This window comes from Ornithorhynchus anatinus, chromosome 13, assembly GCF_004115215.2.
Source record: "Ornithorhynchus anatinus isolate Pmale09 chromosome 13, mOrnAna1.pri.v4, whole genome shotgun sequence".
NCBI classification, from domain to species: Eukaryota; Metazoa; Chordata; class Mammalia; order Monotremata; family Ornithorhynchidae; genus Ornithorhynchus; species Ornithorhynchus anatinus.
In genome coordinates, this window is record NC_041740.1 from 6,950,193 (window position 1) to 6,971,576 (window position 21,384).

Genomic DNA, 21,384 nt, shown 5'->3' on the forward strand with positions numbered 1-21,384 from the left:
ACTGATATATTGTACTCTCCCCAAGACATACTACAGTGCTTTGCAAACAGTAAACGCTCAGAATATAAGTTGACTGATTGACCTACTCATATGCAGATCTGTTGCTGGGCCATTTCTGAACCCTTTGGGCAAGTGAAGGGGGCTGCCTATTGCCCCAAAATGGGCCACTGCCATGCCAACCAGTGGGTGTCATGAGCCAGGGGGCCAGTTCCGAGCCATTCTTAGGAGATTTTGTTCCCCCACTCCTGCTGGGCCTGGAGGAACAGTTAATGGCTAACTGACACTATTAGTACTCTGTACTCAGTGAAATGATTCAGCAGTTCATGAGGTCTGCAGCTTCTTGAGGTGTTCCTGTTCTTCCCTGGTGGCATAAAAGTGACTAGACACAGGCTCCAGTGGATGCTACCCTTTGCAAAAAGCATTCAGTGTCAGAAAATAATACCAGACCTTGTCGTGGCATCAGAAAATGTCACTGCGTCAGGCGGGAGAAACATCTCCATATGCTCCTTTCATAAATTTTTAAAAATAGCTGATGAATGTTAAAGCTGTTTCAGGCAATGAATTTCTTTCATCTCCAATCCAATCTTCCCTACCACATCCTTAAACTCAGTAGTAAAGTCATGATGCTAAATTTGTCACATTACTAATAATTATTCCAGTAGTGCTACAAAGGCAAGCTAAGTGGGAAATATTAGATAGATGGGAAATATTTCCATGGAAACAGGTTTGTGTCAAAATGCAATATTAACTATGATTTCACTGCAGGTTTTAGCAACAAGATGAATCAGGTGGGAATGGGAGGAAAGAGGGGTGGAAGAAAGGACTCAAAAATCTAAAATGACAATTAAATGCAGGAAACAGATGGCCACGGACATTTCTGTCTGGGTCTTTCAAATCAATCAGTCAAATCAATGGTGTTGACTGAGTGCTTACTATGTGCAGAGCACTATACTAAGTGCTTGGAGAGTACAGATCAACAGAGTTGGTAGAAACATACTCTGCTCACAACGAGTTTTCAAATCTGGTCCAAGAAGGTGGCACATATTTAATGTGCCATTTACAGCTCACTCTGATATAGATTTGCATTTTAAAAAGGGAAAAAGGAAACCCGGATGCTTCTCCAAGGAGGAAAGCATTTTGGAGCAGGCATAGGTGTTCAAGGATGAGTGAACAGTTGCAGGGCAATTCCGATTTGGAACCACAGGGAGTCAAGATCTTAGTGTACATTAAACATGGATTTGCTTGTGGAACCTGGGTTGTGTAGTGGGAGAGCACCTGATCTGCTAACCAGTGCTAAAAGCTGGCACACCCCATTTGCTATTCCCCAGCCAGCAGTGTGATTTTGACAGTGGGTACCTAGATGTCTGAATCCATGGGACATGCTTCAGAGTAGGGCAGGAATGGCAAGTGTGACCAATGCCATAGTTGCCGCACAAGTGACAGATGGTGGGGAGAGGGGGGTGGTAAAACACTCATTTTTCTCTTGGGGGCGTGAGGCAGTGGGAGAAGCAGATGCTTTTGCCTTTGCCTCACGCCCCACCCCCCCCACAACTAAGATGCCACCCAACCGGACAGTGGTATCAGGGAGTGTGGCGGAGCTGGCGGGTGGATGGGGAGTGAGGAAGGGAATAAAGAGGCATGACTCTTTGTGACAGCACCTCTCACTGTGATCTTGAGTATTGTGATTTGGCCTTAAAGTTGTACTGATGAGAGGGAAGAGGTGTGATTAGATGTGTGATTGGGACTGTGCCACGGGCCCTTTGTAAGGTCTTGCCAGTATTTTAGATGAAATAATTTGTGCGAGGCACAGAATGGTCTCAGCAGCAGGATTACTTGTGCTAGGCACAGAATGGTCTCTGTGGCCCAAATGCCTTTTACACTGAGTAGTTTCTCAAAGAAAAATCAACTTTATTCCCCTCCTTTTTTGTGCAAATTGCGGTCACTGAAGAGCCTTTTTGTCTCTTTGAATTGAGCAAGTTATATTCTTGCAGCAAGTAATTTGGGAGAACATCCCTTAGTGATCTTTTAGTGTCCGACCCAATTTGTTTGCATCCACCTCAATGCTTAGGACAGTGCCTGGCATATAGTAAGCACTTAACAGATACCATAATAAGTAGTATCGTTGCATTTTTTTTCACAAGAGCCCTATGAGAGAGAAGCCAGGATGTCGCTTTCCAACCAAGAAAACCAAGGCATGGAGTGATTAAGCCAAGTTGTCAGAGGTCACAGGCAAGTCTGGAACTAGAATCCAAGATCCCCTGACTCTCAGCATTTGTCTGGTTCTTCCATCAGACCATGTGCCTCCCTTACTTTTAGATTAGATAAGCAGGTGTGCTGTTATAAGTAGAGTTTTCCTTAGGGATAGAAATGCATGCCCTGACAACTGGGGGAAGGAGAGGAGAAGGGAGGTACCTATTTTTTTGTTGGCCACGACTCTAGAATGTAAACTCTTTGTGGGCAGGAATCGTTTCTACCAACTCTATAGTACTGTACTCTCCCAAGCACTTAGTGCATTCATTCATTCATTCAATGATATTTATTGAGCGCTTACTATGTGCAGAGCACTGTACTAAGCACTTGGAATGTACAGTTCGGCAACAGATAGAGAAAATCCCTGCCCCACAACGGGCTCCCAGTCTAAACGGGGGAGACAGACAACAAAACAAAATAAAACATGCTGTGCACCACAGTAAGCCTTCGATAAATACCACTGGTTGACATCCTTTTGGTGACAAGATTTCTGTCACCTTCCCTCCCCATCTCTCCTTTTTCCATTCCCTCTGCTGCTCCAAATCTGGTCCCCTAACTTGAGCACCTGCATCTGTGAAGGCTCTCCACCCAAAATTCACTCGTTGACTATAGGGCCCTCTGCAAGTGCAACCAAACCATTGGTAATTCTACATACAGTGTAAAGCCACAAGGTTACTCCGGCAAAATAGTTTCTGTTTGCTGATTTCCTTCAGAGTGTTGCTCAACTTGAATGACCATAATTTGTTTTAATGTCTATCTCCCCTCTAGACCGTAAACTACTTCTAGGCAGGGAACATGTCTATGAACTCTGAAGACACTGTACAGTGCTGTGATTTGGCCTAAAAGTTATACTGAGGAGAGGGAAGATGTGTGATTGGGAATATGCCATGGGCCCTTTGTATGGCCTTGCCAATATTTTAGATGAAATAATTTGTGCGAGGCACAGAATAGTCTCAGCAACAGGATTACTTGTAAGTGCTCAATACCATTGATTGAGGTTTATCTGTCAATATACATATATAAGCATAAGGTGATTTTGATATTTACACTTGTAAATTACATTCACTTGGCCTGTGCAGTTGAGGTTGTAGAATTCTCATGTGAATCTGGGCCCAAATTTTTAAATTGTCAAATGCTTTCTTCTGCATGATTGGCTTTACACTATCTTTTAATAGCTGTATCCCCCAGTGTAAAGTCAGGGAGAGCTGCCCTTTCTAAATGGTTTAGGAGGGCTGGCAGTTTAGAAATTTGAGCAATTCTCTGATTCATTAAGCACATTTTTAAGATAACAAAAAAAATAATTAAAAAAAGTTTTAATATTTAATAGCAAAGATTCAGAGACAGCCAAAAGACAATCAAGAAAAGAGATCATTCGTATTTCTTTATACTAGAGTTTGCATTCCTTGTGGAGTTTGGCTATTGATTGAGCGAGACAGATGATCCAGTTAATTACATTAGACCAGTCTCCATGAAGGCACACACTGAAGTGTAAAAGAACTGGATTTCATTGTCAAAACAGACAATCCTTCAATTTGGAATGGAAAAAAGCAACTCCTGGCCGTAGGCAGATATATATGTGAGAGCTCAGGGTGTATGTGTCTCTGCTCAATTTTTCAACCCTCAGAACAATAGTTTCCCAGTAGTAATATGCAAAATTCATCATAAAGCAAATCAGCTTACATTGGAAAAAAGGCTGTTTAGCTACGAGCTCAGGGAGGCTTGAATGGGCTGGGTTTATTTAACCCAAGGGGGTCTGGAAAGCAACAGCTATTGGATCTTTTCAAACTCAAAGACCTCCCTTGGCTAAGATTTCTTTTTCCACCTGATAGTGGGAGAGGCCCTTAACTGAGCACATATCTCTAGTAGAGCTGAGCAATTCATCTGCTTCTATGCAGTATGGGGTCTAAAGAAAAAATTTTATGGTCTTAAAAATGCTTACGTAGGATCATCACTCCTTCAGATTAAGTGACATCTTCAGTACCAGTAAAACTGACTGCACTGGAAACTTGCAGCTTTCCTCAAATATCCTGCTAAAATGCCTTCTTAACACTATGACATTCAAAGCCTTGAAATCCTTAAGGAAAAATTATAATCGATATTATTCTTGCCCAGACCAGGGGTTTTTTTAATCTTGCAATTTCTAAATGTAAGCAAATAATTCAAGTTCGCACTGTACTCATTAAATGCGAGAACTTCAGTAGTGAGGCAAGCTTGATGCTCTCAATGACTACTTTTTTCTTCTGATAAGTTTTTAACTGTGCTCTAATTCCTGGGAGAGTGTAGGAGCATCTAATTGGAGGGCTGACCGTCTATAATGAAAATAGAATATCTAAATCACACCTATCGTTGCAGAGCTTTCATTTTTTTAAATGATCATTTTTAGGCCATTATTATTCATCAATGGGGGAGAGAGTAAGTGCCCCAGCTAAATATTCTGGCAATTGTGTATAAGCTACTGGAGAGCACTTTCAGCTTATTGACAGCATGAATATGAAGAAACCAGTCACTGGGTATCTAGATGTAAATAGATGCTAATTAGTTATTTACAAAGAGAAATTTAGGGGGAGGTAATTAGTAAAGCTAAAAAAAGGGGGATGATAAAATGCATCCTAGGAGAACCACTGCCTATGCAAGATGATGGTAACAGTGCAATGTTAGGAATAATTATGATTGTGCAGGTAATCTTAGCACTGTGTTTCATTTGTAGTCATGTAAAAAACCACAAAATTTAGGACCTAGAAGAAATTACCAAGTTTTTTTTTATGGTGTTTCTTAAGCACTTACTATATACCAGGCACTGTACTAAGCACTGGGGTAGATAAACTCTAATCGGGTTGGACACAGTCAGTGTCCCACTTGGAGCTCACGGCCTTATATCCCCATTATACAGATGAAGTAATTGAAGCGCAGAGAAGTTGTGACGTGCCCAAGGTCACAAAGCAGACAAGTGTCAGAGTTGGGATTAGAACCCAGGTCCTACCGACTCCCAGACCCATGCTCTATCTGCTAGGCTATGCTGCTGTCCACTTAAATTGTATGACACTGTGTTAAACTTTTCAATACTCTCTAGACGACAGTGATGGGTTGGGGTAGGTTAAGTAGCAAATGGGAGGGGTCGGGAAGACCACATTCTTTTTCAGCAAGGAATATCCTTTCTCAAGTCTTAAAAAAAAAAAAAATAGGGCAGATTCCCTTTGGCTGGGAGTGGTCTGGCTCAGGTGGAGAAGTGTGAGGAGTGGAGGGAAGGAGGGGCAATCCTTTCCTTTACTCTAATCAGACTTGGCCTTCTCTTCCAAGACAATGGGAGAGCTGTGGTTTGGACCCCCTGTTGTCCTTTCTCGGCCCTTCTCCCCTTCTTGCTGGGGCCAGAGAATGTCCATTCCACCTATGGCTTTCAGTCGCTCCAGGCCCTAAAAGTCTTGGGTGTGTGTTACCAGACTCAGCAACTAGGGGGCATATGTGCACCAGTGAGTGAGCTGCTCGGCGTTATCCGGGTGGGGAATGAAGCACAAGCATCCAGCAGGGAAAAGATATATGCTTATGGCAGGACCTCTCCTCTGCAGGTGAGTGAAAAAACGAGGAGAAAGCCTGATCACAGGAACCGACAACATGGGATTATTCACACACTGAATGTCTAAAGTGTTTCCATTTTCAACAACATGGAGCTAGAAGCAGGGGCATCAAGGAGAGGTGGAAAGTCAAATCAGTGAGAAATCCACCAAAGAGGGGCAGAAGCAGTGACTCTCCAAAGCCAGGGTAATTCAGCCCAAGTCAGTGCTAGCTGCCCCAAACTATGGCTGTACATCAGTCAGCCAAGCACTGGGATTTACTGAGCATGAACTGTGTGCACAGCATTGTACTAAGTGTTTGGAAGACTATAATACAACAGAGTTGGAAGACACATTTCCCACCCACAAGGATCTTACAGTCTATATGTATGTCATGTAACAGGCCACTTTTGTGCTGTGCCCAATACTTCTGGGTGCAGAATCAATATGCAGAGGGCCTTGCGAAGTTAATTTGAAAATGTTAAGTTACTAAGTAAGCCACTGGCAGTCCTGTATTATGCTAGAAATGCCCTCTTGTCTAGCAGCAATTTTATTTTAGGCATCTGGAAAATTGAAAGACCAGGAGACCATCATTCTGTTCCCTAGCGATTTCTCTTCCGAATTCTAGAAACCAACAAATCTACTCTTAACCCCAGCTCTGACAATCAGTTTCTTGAAAACAGCTACTCATTCCTTCACCTAACTCCAACCGCTGATGCCTCCGTCTCCCTTGGTAGTTTGGGGAAGAAATGATGGACAAAATCTTCAGACTCTCACCTCACACAGCTCAGAGAAGCTGAAAAACATATTTAAGTGCTGATCTTCACCCTAGAAAATGGAGGCTTGACACTATTGTATCATACTTTCCCAAGTGCTCAGTACAGTGTTCTGCACATAGTAAGTGCTCAATTAATATCACTGATTGATTGGCTATTCCCCCTTTCAGACACATGACGTGTGGCCTTTTTGAAAAAGGGCAATAGAGATCTAGTTTACCTTTTGATTATTGCCTCTGACACGTCATGGGGAAATAACAGAACCCTCCCTACCCAGTCTTTATTGTGGGAGAGGTAAAGTGTTCCAGCCCCTGGCAATTTTTTAAAAGTTGGTTGGAGAAGGAAAGCTGAATGTATAGGGTCTCAGCTGCTGGGAGATGACCAGAGGGTTTTAACTCCCATCCTCCTCTGTGTGCCTGGCCCATCAGCCGACTATCAAGTTAAAAGTTCAATCCTCCATCACTCCCGCCTCGCCTTATCATCCTCATTCCGTTCCTGTGGTCTGCCCTTTCCCTTCTTCTCCGGGTGGCTATCTCTACTGTAGGCCAGTAGTTCTACATCTCTGTGTGTGTGTGTCAGTGTGGGGAGACAAAGAGGGGCGAGAGAGACCACGTGTGTTATTGAGTGGGTGATGGTCACGGACAAGTTTGGGGTGGGCTGACAGAAGCAGGGAGTGTTACTGGTGCCCCACGGGCCTCAATCTACACAATCAGTCTGCGGAAGACATGAAAAATGGGTGGGGAAATCAACAATTGAGTTCTTGGTACACTGGAGGTTTGTGCTTTATGCTGTTTATGAATAATAGCCTGGGCTCCACAAGGACAGCCGTCCATTTAAAAGATGAACAATGGGACTACTGGCCGCGAGATGCTTTATAGAAATACCACTGTAAGATGCACTCTCAAATAATGTTTCTCCATAACAACGGGCCCCATTTCAAGGCAGGCCCTTCCATTAAATAATTGACCTCCGTATCCCTTATGCACCCCTGCCTGCGGCTTGGGGCACAACTCCTGTCGCGGTCAATTATCTGCTGGTAGAACCCACAACAACAAGCAATATTGCTTAACTGTGCTTCCTTGGTAACTCATTCCCAGTTTATATTGCATAATGGAATCACACTTGCAGACCTACCCTTGTTAATATACACTATGTCTACTTGGCTGCAAAGGACACTTCCTAAAATGTGGTTGTGGCATTTCTACCACCACCAGACTGTCATTATTTTTAATCCCCTGATGACCTAATTGGAAGGGAAAAAATGCTTTTTTAAAAAATCCACATTTCTGCCTTCCTGACCTTACATTATTTTGGGGATAACTACTTACAGCTGGACACAACAAAGCATTTTTTTTCCACTCATGTCTCTGGACAGGCTTAAGACTTAGCCTTTTGTGATCTAAAATTTCAGCCACTCTAGCTGAAAAAGCAAGCTGAGGACCTAATGTTGCTGTACAATTCCATTTTTTTACCATTTGCACTTCAACCTGCTTTAAATTGTAGCTAAATTCTATCCTTTTCCCCTTGCTGCATTTTATTCTAGACATTTTGCTGCCCAATTTATGGGCAAATTATGTTTTTCAGCATGAAAATGAGAATGCTCAAAGAGAAAGTTCTCAAAACGTACTGCTTTTGCTTCTTCTGAGACCTCACTTCTTAGTGGAGATGCCATGGTTGCTTTATTTCAACCCGACTTGCTTTTATCCATCCCAGCATTTACCAGAGTGCTTGGCACATAGTAAGTGCTTCACAAATACTATTATTATTATGTGCTTGGTTGCAAGGGTTAAAATGTACCACAAGGCAGAAGTAGTGGAGTATTCTGGCAAGAAAATCAAATTGTTTCAAAATGTTATAAACCAGTATGGATGAACATTAAAATTCATTCATTCTCATTTAATTTCCCTCCATTTTTTTCTTCTTTGTGGCTTCCCAATATTTAAAGGTAGAACTTAGCTGAGGTTTTGGAGGGAGCATAGGAAATCTGTAACGTCTCTGATGTGAAAGCTCCAGGGCAGGTGCTTTATACAAAGTTTGAGTAACAGAAAGTCTGCAAAATTGTCCTGTTCTGGAAAGTCATAACAGGAGATCAACTTGTACAATTATAGTGTTTTATGCTCCTGGTCTGGTGGGTGGGAATACTGCAAGAAGTCCTTCCAGATTTTGGCACTCCTCTTTCCAGGCCAAGCAGGAACCAGGAAGAAATACAGAGGTATTAAGGAAAGGAAGGCTTTATAAACTAAAATACCCTAGGTTTGGCCTGTTTTTTTGGGGGGGAAAATTAGGACAGATTTGATTGGGTCTGAAACTTCATGCAATCCAAATCAGTCCAGCAAATTCAGTATTAATGGTCAGCATTCCTTGTAGATTGTAAGCCCCATGAGAGAGAGGGAGTCAATTGTATTTATTATGTGTAGGGCACTGTAGTGAGCATTCGGGAGAGTACCAAACAACAGAATTAGCAGATATGTTCCCTGTCCATGACTAGCTTACAGTCTAGAGTGGAAGACAGACTAATGTAAATAAGTAATTTATAATATATAATTTAAAGATATGTATGTAAGTGCTGTGGGGTTGGGAGTGGGGCAAATATCTAATGTCTATAGGTCACAGATAGAATTGCATAGATAACGCAGAAGGGAGAGCAATCCAGGAAAAGCATAGTGCCTGGCACATAGTAAGCGCTTAACCAATTACCATAATTGTTATTATTATTATTATTAAGAGGAGTTAATCGGGGACGGCCTCTTGGAGAAGATGTGACCTTAATAATGCTTTGAAGGAGGAGAGAATAGTGGTCTGTGTAAATGGAGAGGGAGGATGCAGGAAAGGCGTTGGCTGTGAGATAGACGAGGGCACAGTGAGTAAACTAGTGCTAGAGGAGCAGAGTGTGCAGGCAGAGCTGTAGGAGGAGATTGGTGAGGTATGATGGGGCAAGCTGATTGAGTGTTTTAAAGATGATGGTAAGGAGTTTGTTTGACACAGAGGGGGATTGGCAGCCATTGGAGGTTCCTGAGGAGTAGGAGACATGGACTGAACGCTTTTGTTACGTGATCCATGCAGCAGAGTGATGTATACATTGGAGTGATCAAAAACAGGAGGCTGCAAGGCTCTACATCACCTTGCCCCTTCCTCCCTCTCCTCCCTTCTCTCTTTCTACCGCCCACCCCGCACGCTCCGCTCCTCTGCCGCCCACCTCCTCACCGTCCCTCGGTCTCGCCTATCCCGCCGTCGACCCCCGGGCCACGTCCTCCCGCGGTCCTGGAACGCCCACCCTCCTCACCTCCGCCAAACTGATTCTCTTCCCCTTTTCAAAACCCTACTTAAAACTCACCTCCTCCAAGAGGCCTTCCCAGACTGAGCTCCCCTTCTCCCTCTATTCCCTCTACCCCCCCTTCACCTCTCCGCAGCTTAACCCTCTTTTCCCCCCATTTCCCTCTGCTCCTCCCCCTCTCCCTTCCCGTCCCCTCAGCACTGTACTCGTCTGCTCAACTGTATATATTTTCTTTACCCTATTTATTTTAATGATTTGTACATCGCCTTGATTCTATTTAGTTGCCATTGTTTTTACGAGATGTTCTTCCCCTTGACTCTATTTATTGCCATTGTTCTTGTCTGTCTGTCTCCCCCGATTAGACTGTAAGCCCCTCAAACGGCAGGGACTGTCTCTATCTGTTGCCGACTTGTTCATTCCAAGCGCTTAGTACAGTGCTCTGCACATAGTAAGCGCTCAATAAATACTATTGAATGAATGAATGAATCAGCCAGGAGGCAGATGCAGTAGTCAAGGCGGGATAGGTTAAGTGCTTGGATGGAAAGGTAAGAATGGATTTTAGCAATGCTGTGAAGGTAGAATGATAATAATAATAATAGTGATATTTGCTAAGCACTTACTTTAAGCCGGGCACTGTACTAAACTTGGCTGAATACAAGCAAATTGGGATGGACACAGTCGCTATCCCACATGGGGCTCACAGTCTTAATCCCCACTTTACAGATGAGGTAACTGAGGCACAGAGAAGTGAAGTTACTTGTCCAAGATCACACAGCAGGCAAGTGGCAGAGCTGGAATGAGAACCCAGGTCCTTCTGACTCCCAGGCCCGATCTATCCACTAGGCCATGCTACTTACAAGATTTGGTGACAGATTGAATATGTGGGTGGAATGTGAGATGAGTCGAGGATAACACCAAAGTTACAGGCTTGTGAGATAGGGAGGATAGTGGTATTGTCTACAGTGATAGGAAAGAGGGAGAGGACAGGGTTTGGGTGGGAAGATAAAGAGTTTAGTTTCAGACATGTTAAATTTGAGGTGTTGGCGGGACAATCAAGTAGCTGGGGTGGGTACATGTTTAATTTCTACTTGTGTGTTCTCTTCCAGTGCTTAGTATAGTGCTCTGCACTCAGTAAGCACTTAATAAATACTATTACTACTACTGTTGCACTTGGCCTTTGAGGACAACCACACATTATATTGAATTTAGGGACAAAGAAAACTAAATTTGCCATTTCATGCTAACACAGAATGGATTTTCAATATTTAAAGATACTATCTACACTATTAAGAAAAAAGATTTATTTCAGTCCTTCTCAAAAATGGAAACCGTATCTTAATTTGAATAACACAAACTAAATTCATTCAAAAGCACAAAGTCTGGACTTGAGTACATTCCCAAGAACCTCAATAGAAAACACTTTCACTGTTTTGGCTCCTGGAAAAGACTAACAGTTAAAATGGAATATCATTTGTGAAGCTTGCTTCTTTTAGGGAACTGTTCTGCATAATGAATATAGCAGAACAAAATTAAATTGAATGACAAATATAAAATGGGCCGTTAAGCATAAACACTTACTCCACTTACCTCATGCAAGAACATATTTACCAATGCACATTTTGTGCCACAGAAAAACATTATCGACTTGCTCAGATTTGCGAGGATGAGAATTTTAAGGTTGAATAGTTAATATCATCATCATCTCACTTCTATCATTCTTGCAATTATATTATTTAGATTAGCACTTGGTGCTAATATAGTTTAGAAGACAACTGTTGACATGCCAAACTTAAGTTTGTGAATGGAAATTCCCATTCGTCTGTCCCGAGCCAAACAAAAGGAACAGGACCCCCCAAAATGCCTTTGAATAACAATTGCAACTGAGATACAAGAATGTGTTTACTCAGCATTGTACTTCCTCTGGCATCTAGAGACCTTTTCAAATTCTTCTTCCATCAGTCCAAACTAGATCTTGGGCCACAAAATGAAAATCTTAACAGAAGCCTTCCATAATCACAATGCTAGTCTACAAATGAACTTGACAACTATCTTGGGGAAAAAAACACCATTTGCCAGAAGTTCATTGTGGCCAAGTGGGTAGAGCATGGGCCTGGGAGTCAGAAGGACCTGGGATCTAATCCTGGCTCTGCCATTTGTCCGATGTGTGACCTTGGGCAAGTAGTCACTTCACTTCTCTGTGCCTCAGTTCCCTCTTCTGTAAAATGGGGATTAAGACTGTGAGGCCTACGTTAGACAGGAACTGTGTCCAACTGATTACCATGTATCTACCCCAATGCTTAGTACAATGCCTGACACATAGCAAGCGCTTAACAAATACCACAATTATTTTTATTATTTTCTCTTCTCAAAGGTTTACCCAAAAAACTGCATTATCTTATCAGTGACAATGTTTCACTATGCATTTTAATTACCACCTACATAACTATAATAATGATGGTATTTGCTAAGGACTTATTATGTGCCAAGCACTCAAAAACACTACTTTAGTGAAAGATTTCAATCAGGTGAATGATTAGGCTAACAAAATAATTTCTGCTGCAAAGTGTAAGTGATCTGAAAAATGGAAGCCTTCAACTCAATGTGTATCACTAAAAAAAAGTAAAGAGCAAAAACAGTTGATATCTGCTTTCTCACTGCAAAACAAAACTAAGTCGCCTCCTGTTTACTTTGATTTAAAAAACTATTATTGTCTACTCTCTAATAAACCAGACAGTGGAACAAGAACTTAAATTATTCTAAGTTTATTCTTAAAAGTCCTTTAAAAAGACTGAAGGCCTTAATCCTTAAAAGCCTTTATGAAAGAAATGTTATAGTAGATGCTGCAGTTGCAGCTGGGCCGAGACTGAAAGTGCACTTCCATTTTTATGTTTAGGGCTCTAAAGTTAGTGCTAGCACTCCACATAAAAGCTTTGGAAATGGCATTCTTTGGTCCTCGTGCAATTCATTCTTTTTAAGAAAAGGAAATGGAAAGAAAGATTTCATGTCCAGGGCTTCAGGCCTTTGATCATTTGATGAACATTGGCTCCTCAACCTGGGCCTCAAACTTCTCAGGCCAGACAAAGAAGGCCTAGGCCTCACAGACCGGGCCTAGATTCCTGTCAGAACAAAACCTTTGGCTGCCTCACAGTGTGACGGCCTGGGAAAGGCCCACCTCAGCAGGGCTGAGATGCCCGCTCTGCCCTTTGATCTTTCATTTAAACTACAGCCAAAGCACCAGGTCAGAGGATTTCAAATTGCACACCCCATTGGCAGAGGGGAGCAGGTCAAGAACAAAATGGGGGGGAGAAGAGGGGGGAGCGACCAATCTTAAAAAAAAAAAGCCCGGCAACTCCTTTCTTTGGCCAGTTTCACATGACTTGTCTTGTATTGTGCAACACTAAGCCCACACTTAAAATGGAATTTGACATTACATGGTACAATGGAGTCAATAAATGGCATTCTTTGGTGCTCTTGCAACAAAGTCAACCCTTCCTTAAGTGGTTTAGAGCCCAAAACTGGAAAATACTTCTCCTTTACTTTTCTATGAAACTAAATGGCATATATTTTAACTCTAAATTTCATCCCATTCTCCTAGTGGTGAACACCAGAATACTCCAAACATATTTAAGATGTACTTTGGCTGCTTTTAGCAAGTTTCCATTTGAAGCGGATAGGCATCCAGGAGTTTTTCCATAAATACAGATATTGCACTCATTTAAAAATATTTCAAAAAAACCAAGCTTCTACTCTGGAATATTTCAGGGTATAAATGAGGGCTTGTATATCAGTTCCTAAGTGGCCACAAGAAAATTCAGTAGAAAGTGGAGCAACATCAAACTTCTTATTGGGAAAATGGAATGGTGTTACTTCTCTTTAAAAATCTGGACAAAAGCAATGGCAAAGTCTTCTTCTGGTTAATTTGTTTCTAAAGATGCAGTAGAACACTTAGATATTATATAAGGATTTAAACACTCATTACTAAAATGTAAATTACTCTTTGCTCTCCTCACCCAAGCAAAGAACTCTCTCTAGATACTGACAGCAAGGGATTTAGAACTTTGAGAGAGAGAAATCCCATAGTAAAAAGTAATTATGTTTACAAACTATTTACAACTACTTAGTATTATTTGTGTCAGGAATAAAGATTGTGCCCAAAATATGCATCAGTCCATTCACTCAGTGAATATAAATCATAGAGGATATAATGTAGTTAGAAATTCTGAACCAGTTAGACTTAAAAATATAATGGCTACCTTTTCCCAAAGGATAAAATTAGTAACATCATGCATGCATTCCACTCACAAAGAACATACATTTTATTTCAAATTCATTAGGAGGCCTGCAAATGATTTAATATAGTCCTGGAGAAGGGACTCACTTCTCTAATTTATTTGAGGCCTTCTGTGACTATTGCATCCTATGTTACTATGACAACACCAGCACCTAGCTCAGCTCTGACAAAGCGATGGGGCTTTTGAATCTCACCTTTGGCCATCTTATTGAGAACCATGTCAATCAGCACGTAGGTGCCGCTTCTTCCAGCGCCATCACTGTCAATAGAAGGAGAGAAAATGAAAATGCTATCTATATACACCGGAAAGCAGCAACCACTTTTTACCTTGTTGGTATACGGAGGGGAGAGGCAGAGATAGAGAGACAGCCAGAGAGGGAGAGACAAAGAAAGCTCGCAATGGCCTGTAATCAGCACCAGCGCTCAGGAGGGGAGTAACTATTCTACATGGTTAGGATTTTTCCTTTTTTCAATAAAGCCGAAGAGGTCTTCATCCACTTTGGAGAGGAGAATGAAAATCCAATGAGGAGAATGTTTGGCTGCCTTAAACATGCTGGCAATTTTATGCAAAAGACTATACCTAGAAGTTACTCATTTCCGAAACCAACCACTGCTTAACTCACCAGAATAAGCTGGACACAGAGGATGAAGAAGGTGACTAGCTAGGATCCTTCAACCAGACAGAAACTTATGTTTGGGTGCAACTAAAGATTAGATACTGAAATGTACAAAGATGAAAATGCATTTACAGTATGAAATGTAAATGTGGTTCTGTCGTGCAGGGGGCCCACCTGCAGCTCACTAGATCCCTTGTATCAAAAGGGCAGACCTCCCTGCTCCACTTTGGGTGGCCTGTGTTTCTCAGGACTGGCTCCTGACATGCTAGACTGTTCTAACGTTGGGGAATGTCTATGTGTTGTGAGCATATTCCCATTGTCATTTTTAGAATTCATCTGGCACCCAAGAGACAGGGCTGCAGACTGTTCCATCTCCGCAGTCTCCTAGAAGTGAAAATTACCCAGTTATGCAATCAAGAGGGGAAAACTGGCCAGATGTTGGGGGGAAGCAGAGTACTGTCTTGTGGTGTGCTTCCCTACCTCTGTCACCTGAACTGTTTATGCTATCTAGCCTGAGCTTTTCTGAGGGAAAGAAGCACTAATAATGTGCATCTTGAATTCATCTCAGCTGGTAGTTTGGAATAAATTGGCATTACTAATGACCTACTAAGCAGTGGAGTTTCTCCTAGTTGTCCTCATATAGTGACAATACAATAACTTTCATAAGCACCTTTATCCATCTTGTCCTGTAAAGAAGAACAGTAGCAAACTGTTGGGGCTATGTTCTCATGTAATATCACTTCCCTTCCTTCTCCTCCTCAGAACAAATGCTCCCAACAGCCTTACTTTGTTTTAAACCTCCTTCTCCCAAGTCCAGGTATGACAACTCTTCTCTTGAACAGCATGGGAAAGGCTCCAACTGGGGAGAAGGCTAATAATATTAATTTCCCCAAAGATCTATTACTATAGCCCTTCTCCTGTAAGGACATAAAATCATGTTTCTGGGTTAATAGATATAATGTAGAACAAGAGTTTGATCCATGATGGGTGTCCAGGATATAAATTGACACTCACTATGAGTCAGGATTAGATCAAATAAGCCTGAAGATCTTCTAGACTGTAATCTCCTTATGGGCAGGGAATGTGTCTACCAATTTTACTGTATTGTACTCTCTCAAGCGCTTTAGTACAGTGCTCTCTATACAGTAAGCACTCGGTAAATACCATTGATTGACTGATTGATTAAGAGATATTTGTATTTATATTTGGGAGATCAGAAATGTACTCTAGGAAATTTGTGCCCGTGGGTAAAAATGCAGCAAGGAGGAAAACTGAAAGGTTAATAACCAGGGACCATCTGAATTGCTTGAACATAAATGCAAGATGCATGGGAAATTGATAAGCAATCTTAGTGGTCTTGGTTCAGGACTGAGATAATGATGTGCACCCAGTTCTTTATAATGTGGTGCTTGCATTCTTGCAGAATGCTATGTTGAGGAAGCTAGTAATACTCACCTTCTCTAATGCAGTGTGCCATGCCGTATCCAGACAGGTTTGCACTGACAGAAGAACTTTCCCTAATTCTGCCATTGCATTCTACCCAAAATGCCCAATAAAGGCATGCATTACGGCAAACTGCGTGCAGAGTTGTTAATCTAATAACTGAGAAATGGACACAACATTCAGGAAGAAGTTCTGGAGAGGGAGTTAAGGTTGTTCAGGAAAGATAGGCAGTGGTGTTTCAGAAGAAAAGGGGGTGATTCTGCTAGGGGTACATCTCAGGACTCCAGACCAGGAAAGCCAGCAAGATGAGGCCTAAATTCAACCCAGTGATTTTGGATCAGAAGAAGATGGAGTAATAATAATAATCACGGTATTTGCTAAGCGCTTACTATGTGCCAGCACTGTTCTGAGCACTGGGGTGGATATAAGCAAATCGGGTTGGACACAGTCTCTGTGCCATGTGGGGCTCACAGTCTCAATCACTCAATCAGAGAAGCAATTCAGGGGGCTCCCCTCACTGCAGACAATGTTTGCAGTGGGAGCAGTTTCCTAGAACCATAAGTAGAGGAATCAGCTAGGCCAGATGACCTCCTTGATTTGATCCTCTCTGCCAAGATATTAGTTGCTCTCATTTTAGAGGACAGGAAAATAAATTCCAGGTGACTGTGATAAATTATAGAAACTCTCAAAACAGGATGAAAGCACATTAAGGAACCAAAACTCACAGTTCAAGTGCTGGATGAGACATGATTGGTCAGGCACCAGTGAATAACTGAATGCATCAGTACCATTATGTAAGAAACCAACATGGTACTAGGATGCATTGATGGAATCTCCCATTGAGATAGACAGATAGATGACCCTCTGTCCAGTCACAAATCAATCAAGCAGTGGTATTTATTCAGCACTTGCTATGTGCACAGCACTGTGCCAAGCATTTAGTTAAGAAGAGTACAAGACAATAGAGAGACCCAATCCCTGCCCAAAAGACATTGGGACTTGAGAACCTGCATTAAGGAATTGACTGTAGTGCTATAGTGCCATACATACTCTCTCACCCCTGCCAGTCATGGTCCCGTCGGGGTAGTGGATACAGCCAGTGAGTAGGCAGGCCAGGATGCAGCCCATTGTAAACTGCAAGCAAGAAATTTACATGCGAAACCAATTTATGACCTAAATAACTACAACAGAGCTTACAGCAGAGCATCAAGATGTCTACCCTGGCAACTGCCTGCCTGCAAGATGTGGTAATCTTGGTAATATTAGAGGTTCTAAAATTTGAGTTTTATGCCTGGTTGGGACATCATACTTTGAAGACCAAATGGAGAAACTGGAGACAGCAGCTAGAAGAGAGTATAGTGAAGGAGATGACAAGCAGGTGCCGAGAGGAAAGATTAAAGAGCTGAGTTAGATAAGTCTGGGGAAAAGAAAACTGGGTGAGGAGGTGGAGATCAAAACTGTCTTCAAGTATATGGTGGCTTTTTAGGATGAGGAAGTTGACTGGTTGAAGGCCGGACAAGAAGAAATGGGCTTAAAGTCCTGAAAGAGATATTTGGGTTGGATGTAAGGAAAAAATTCTGGAATGCCTCCGTGAGAAAATGCTAGGCAAGCTATTGGGAATTTAATGCTGGGAGTCTAACCCCCATTTTTCCTGGATGGTTTAGGCAACCTGAATGCCCTCAGATTCTCTCTCCCAATTAGTTTCTCCCCAAATCTAGGGAGAACCAATCTACTTCACTTACAGAAATGATATTATTTGGTTAGCTATTTTTTGCCAGTTAGGGAGAATGGCAGATAACTCTGTGCATTTACAGCATGATCAGGTGACAGAAGTGTCTACACCATGCAGAAGGCATAAGATCTAAACAATTTTAAAATTACAAAGGACAAATATTCCCCTGTTAAAATGCTAGTGAAGGCACACCATTATGATTGTGGGATGGGAAGATGTATTATGAGACCATTAATATCCAATTATCATTAGCATAAAAAGATTATAAAGTTACTCCCAAGTTGTCTGGGGAGGGCAGCTCTTTATTATTATTTGACTGGAGTTTTTCCATTTTGCTGTTTGTATAGAAATGTATTTATGTTACAAAACCTTCTAAATCCATTTTAAAAATTGTACTTGCCTGCAATGAACAATTATTGGACAAGAACGACCCCTGTAGCACTTGTTTACTTTTCTGTAATGAAAAGAAATACAAAAGTTATAAAAATATCATGCAGATTTCGCCAGAAAATTGAAACTTAAGCAAAATTCACTCTTGGAAACGATTCATGAGTCTGTCTGTTTACAGTATATTCAAAAGTCTTTTAGTTTTCTGTCTATAACAAACAATTTCAACCCCAAAATAGAGTCCTTGAATATGTGATTTTGATGTTGCAACGGTAAACTCAAACTCATGGAGAGAGGGAGAAAGAGAGGAGACTCTTCCTAGTCTGAATTATTCTACTGCATTGAAGATCACTAGAACAAGCTTCTGATTTTGGGGAGATGGGGGTCCAATTTTCAGATTCTTCTCAGAAATGCTTGCTCATGATTTATGGCTCAAATCCCAATACTCCAGTTGTTTGGAGGGAAACAGTCAGGCACTCCTAAGACATAAACATTAGCCAAGAAATTCAGGCTAAGTCTGAGTTGGCTATTTTATATATATTCTTATGATTAGCAGAGTGTCCAGCACATGGTAAGTACTTAATAAACACCATAATCATTTTCTTCATTCTAAGCACTTAAAAAAAATGTGAACTTGAGTTAAACACATATAAAACAACCATAAACCCAGAGATATCTTTCAGTTGGGTCATTTAGAAGTTGCTCCATTCTATCAATTTCAAAGCACACACAGTCTTTCCCACTCATTTACATCGATCAAATCAATTAGTAACACTTATTGAACAACCATTGTGTGCAGAACACTGCATTAAGTGTTTGGGAGAGTACAACAGAATTAGCAAACATGATTCCTGCCCTCAAGGAGCATACAATCTATTGGGGGAGGCAGACATGTTAGTTACAGATTAGGAGGAAGTAATACAGTATAAATGATTCATACAAAAGTGCTATAGGAGATGGGCCTTTTGAGTATTTGAATGCTTAGGAGGTGTGGAAGGGCTGATGTGGGATTTAGGGTATATAATTAAGGGAGAATAGTGCTTAATCAGGCCTCTGAGAGGAGATGTGATTTCAGAAGGGTATTGAAGATGGAGAATGCTGTGGTCTATCAGATTTGAAGGGAAGAGAAGTTCAAGGCCTGGAGGAAGGTGTGAGCAAGAACTTGGCTATGGAGAGATGTTAATGAGGCACAGGTGGTGGGTTAATTTGAGAGTAATAAAGAGTAAAAGCTGGGGTATATCGAGAGGAGGGAGTGGATAAATGGGAGGAAGAGAGCTGACTGATTGCTTTAAATGTTAGGAGTTTCTGCTTGACTCAGAGAAGAATGGGTAGCCATTGGAGATTTTTGAGGATTTGGAAGACATGTGCAGGAAGATGTTTTAGAAAAACACAAACCTATCTCAAGATTAATTGGAAACCAAAACGTCACCCAAAGTACTCAAAATTTATATCAAAGGGCTTGATATATTAATTTGAAATTTCTACTGGGAAATGCAGAAAAAAGACTAGATGTTTTAGAGGAGGGAAAATGAATATATTCCTCACCTCAAATAGAAAACAGGTACATATTTCTGTATTAAAGCTGGAAAAAAACAAGTAGTTACTTCTAACAGAAATGAGAGGTCACCATTTCCTTCCACTACAGGTTGCATTTTACCCCATGGCCAGTGACCATCTGTCTGAGCAGATAATTTCCTAATATAGAATCAACTTTCCCCAGTTTAGAATGAGGTGAAGTACTCGAAGCATCACAACTTCTGAAATAAGATTAAACATGGTCACAGTGCTTTGGCTGGTTTACACTAGGTAGTATTTCTGATCAATCCTTCTATGCTGCAGTACCTGATCTATGACTGTTCCCTTCTCTGTAATTTTGTGAAAATCCTCCACTGGCCCTCCATCAGCAGCCTTAAAATGACTGATGCTGCTTTCTGAATACCTAGATAATGGATTCTTGATGACAAAAAGTCACCTAAGCTGGAGGAAAGTGAGTTAGCTCATACAGTAAGTGTTCACTTCCCCACCCACAGATCTCCTTTAGGGCTACTCTGAGGTCACTGATAAGCATCAGGGGGAGGTTAGGGGAGAGGTGACCTTGCCACAGCCTGGCATGGAAGTAAACAGTGGAAGTACTTGGCTTTTAGAGTATAAAGCAGTTGGCAGGAGGAGACAGTCTCCTTGCCACATATAAAGTCTCTCATGGTTCAGGTGAGCAAGGCACATCTAGCTCCAATAAAAGAGACGCAAGCCTTCTTGGCAGCCTCTTAAATTAGAAGTTGCAGAACCTTCCTCAAACATTATGCCTTTTTTCCCTTAGCAAATCAGCCGAGCTTACTGTCAGAGATATTTAGGATGGTTTTACCTTTAATTAAAGTATTTATTGAATGTTTACTTTGTGCAGAGCTCTCTACTAAGCACTTGACAGTTCTGCCCTCAAAGGGTCATAGTCTACTTTTAAGGGCTTTTTAATGGCAAATAAAATATTTTAAAAGATATTTCCCATTAGCTCAGTCTTTTCACATGACAACGGTTACCCCCCCCTCAATTCTGCATCCACCTTGTGACTTTTCATATTCAAGAGCCCAATCCTCATTGGTTGGAGTTTCAGGCTAGACCTTTTTTATATGCTATTCAGTGTCTTGGCAGCCATTAGTGTACAATGAAAGTATATTTTAAAGCACTGAAAATAACAGAAGCCCTTCTTCAGAATTCTTAGACATTCAAAATTGGAACCACCATCAGGCAGAAGAGTATTACGGTCAAAGACAGCCCCCTCCCTCTTTCCACACTCATTGAGAGAAAAACCTCCCACTTAGAAATGTTGTTTAAAAAGCCTAATTATTAACTAATTTGTTTGTAATTTGGCTCAGCACTACTGTAATTGCTTTTTGCATTCTGTGGTATGTTAAAATGTTGTGACTGGCTGCCTCTGCAGAATTTAGAAAGGTTGTGAGATAATTTTAATAAAAACCTTTCTAACCCTATTTACAAGAATCCCAAGCAGCTAAAGAAACATGTTATGTAAATACCACATGGTTTCTTACAAAAATTCAAACACATATACCA

The 21,384-nt window shown here is 41.4% G+C and overlaps 1 protein-coding gene across 1 annotated transcript in view; it reads right to left on the minus strand.

Moving 5' to 3' along the window:
* The window catches only part of PTPRN2 (protein tyrosine phosphatase receptor type N2), an 815,057-nt gene that overhangs the window by 15,029 nt on the left and 778,644 nt on the right, over positions 1-21,384 (minus strand). The window contains exons 21-22 of the mRNA XM_029077350.2: positions 18,332-18,385; positions 14,334-14,398 (exon numbers count right to left, since the gene is read on the minus strand). Of these exons, the coding sequence (XP_028933183.1) occupies positions 14,334-14,398; positions 18,332-18,385 (119 nt within the window). The remainder of the gene's footprint in view (positions 1-14,333; positions 14,399-18,331; positions 18,386-21,384) is intronic.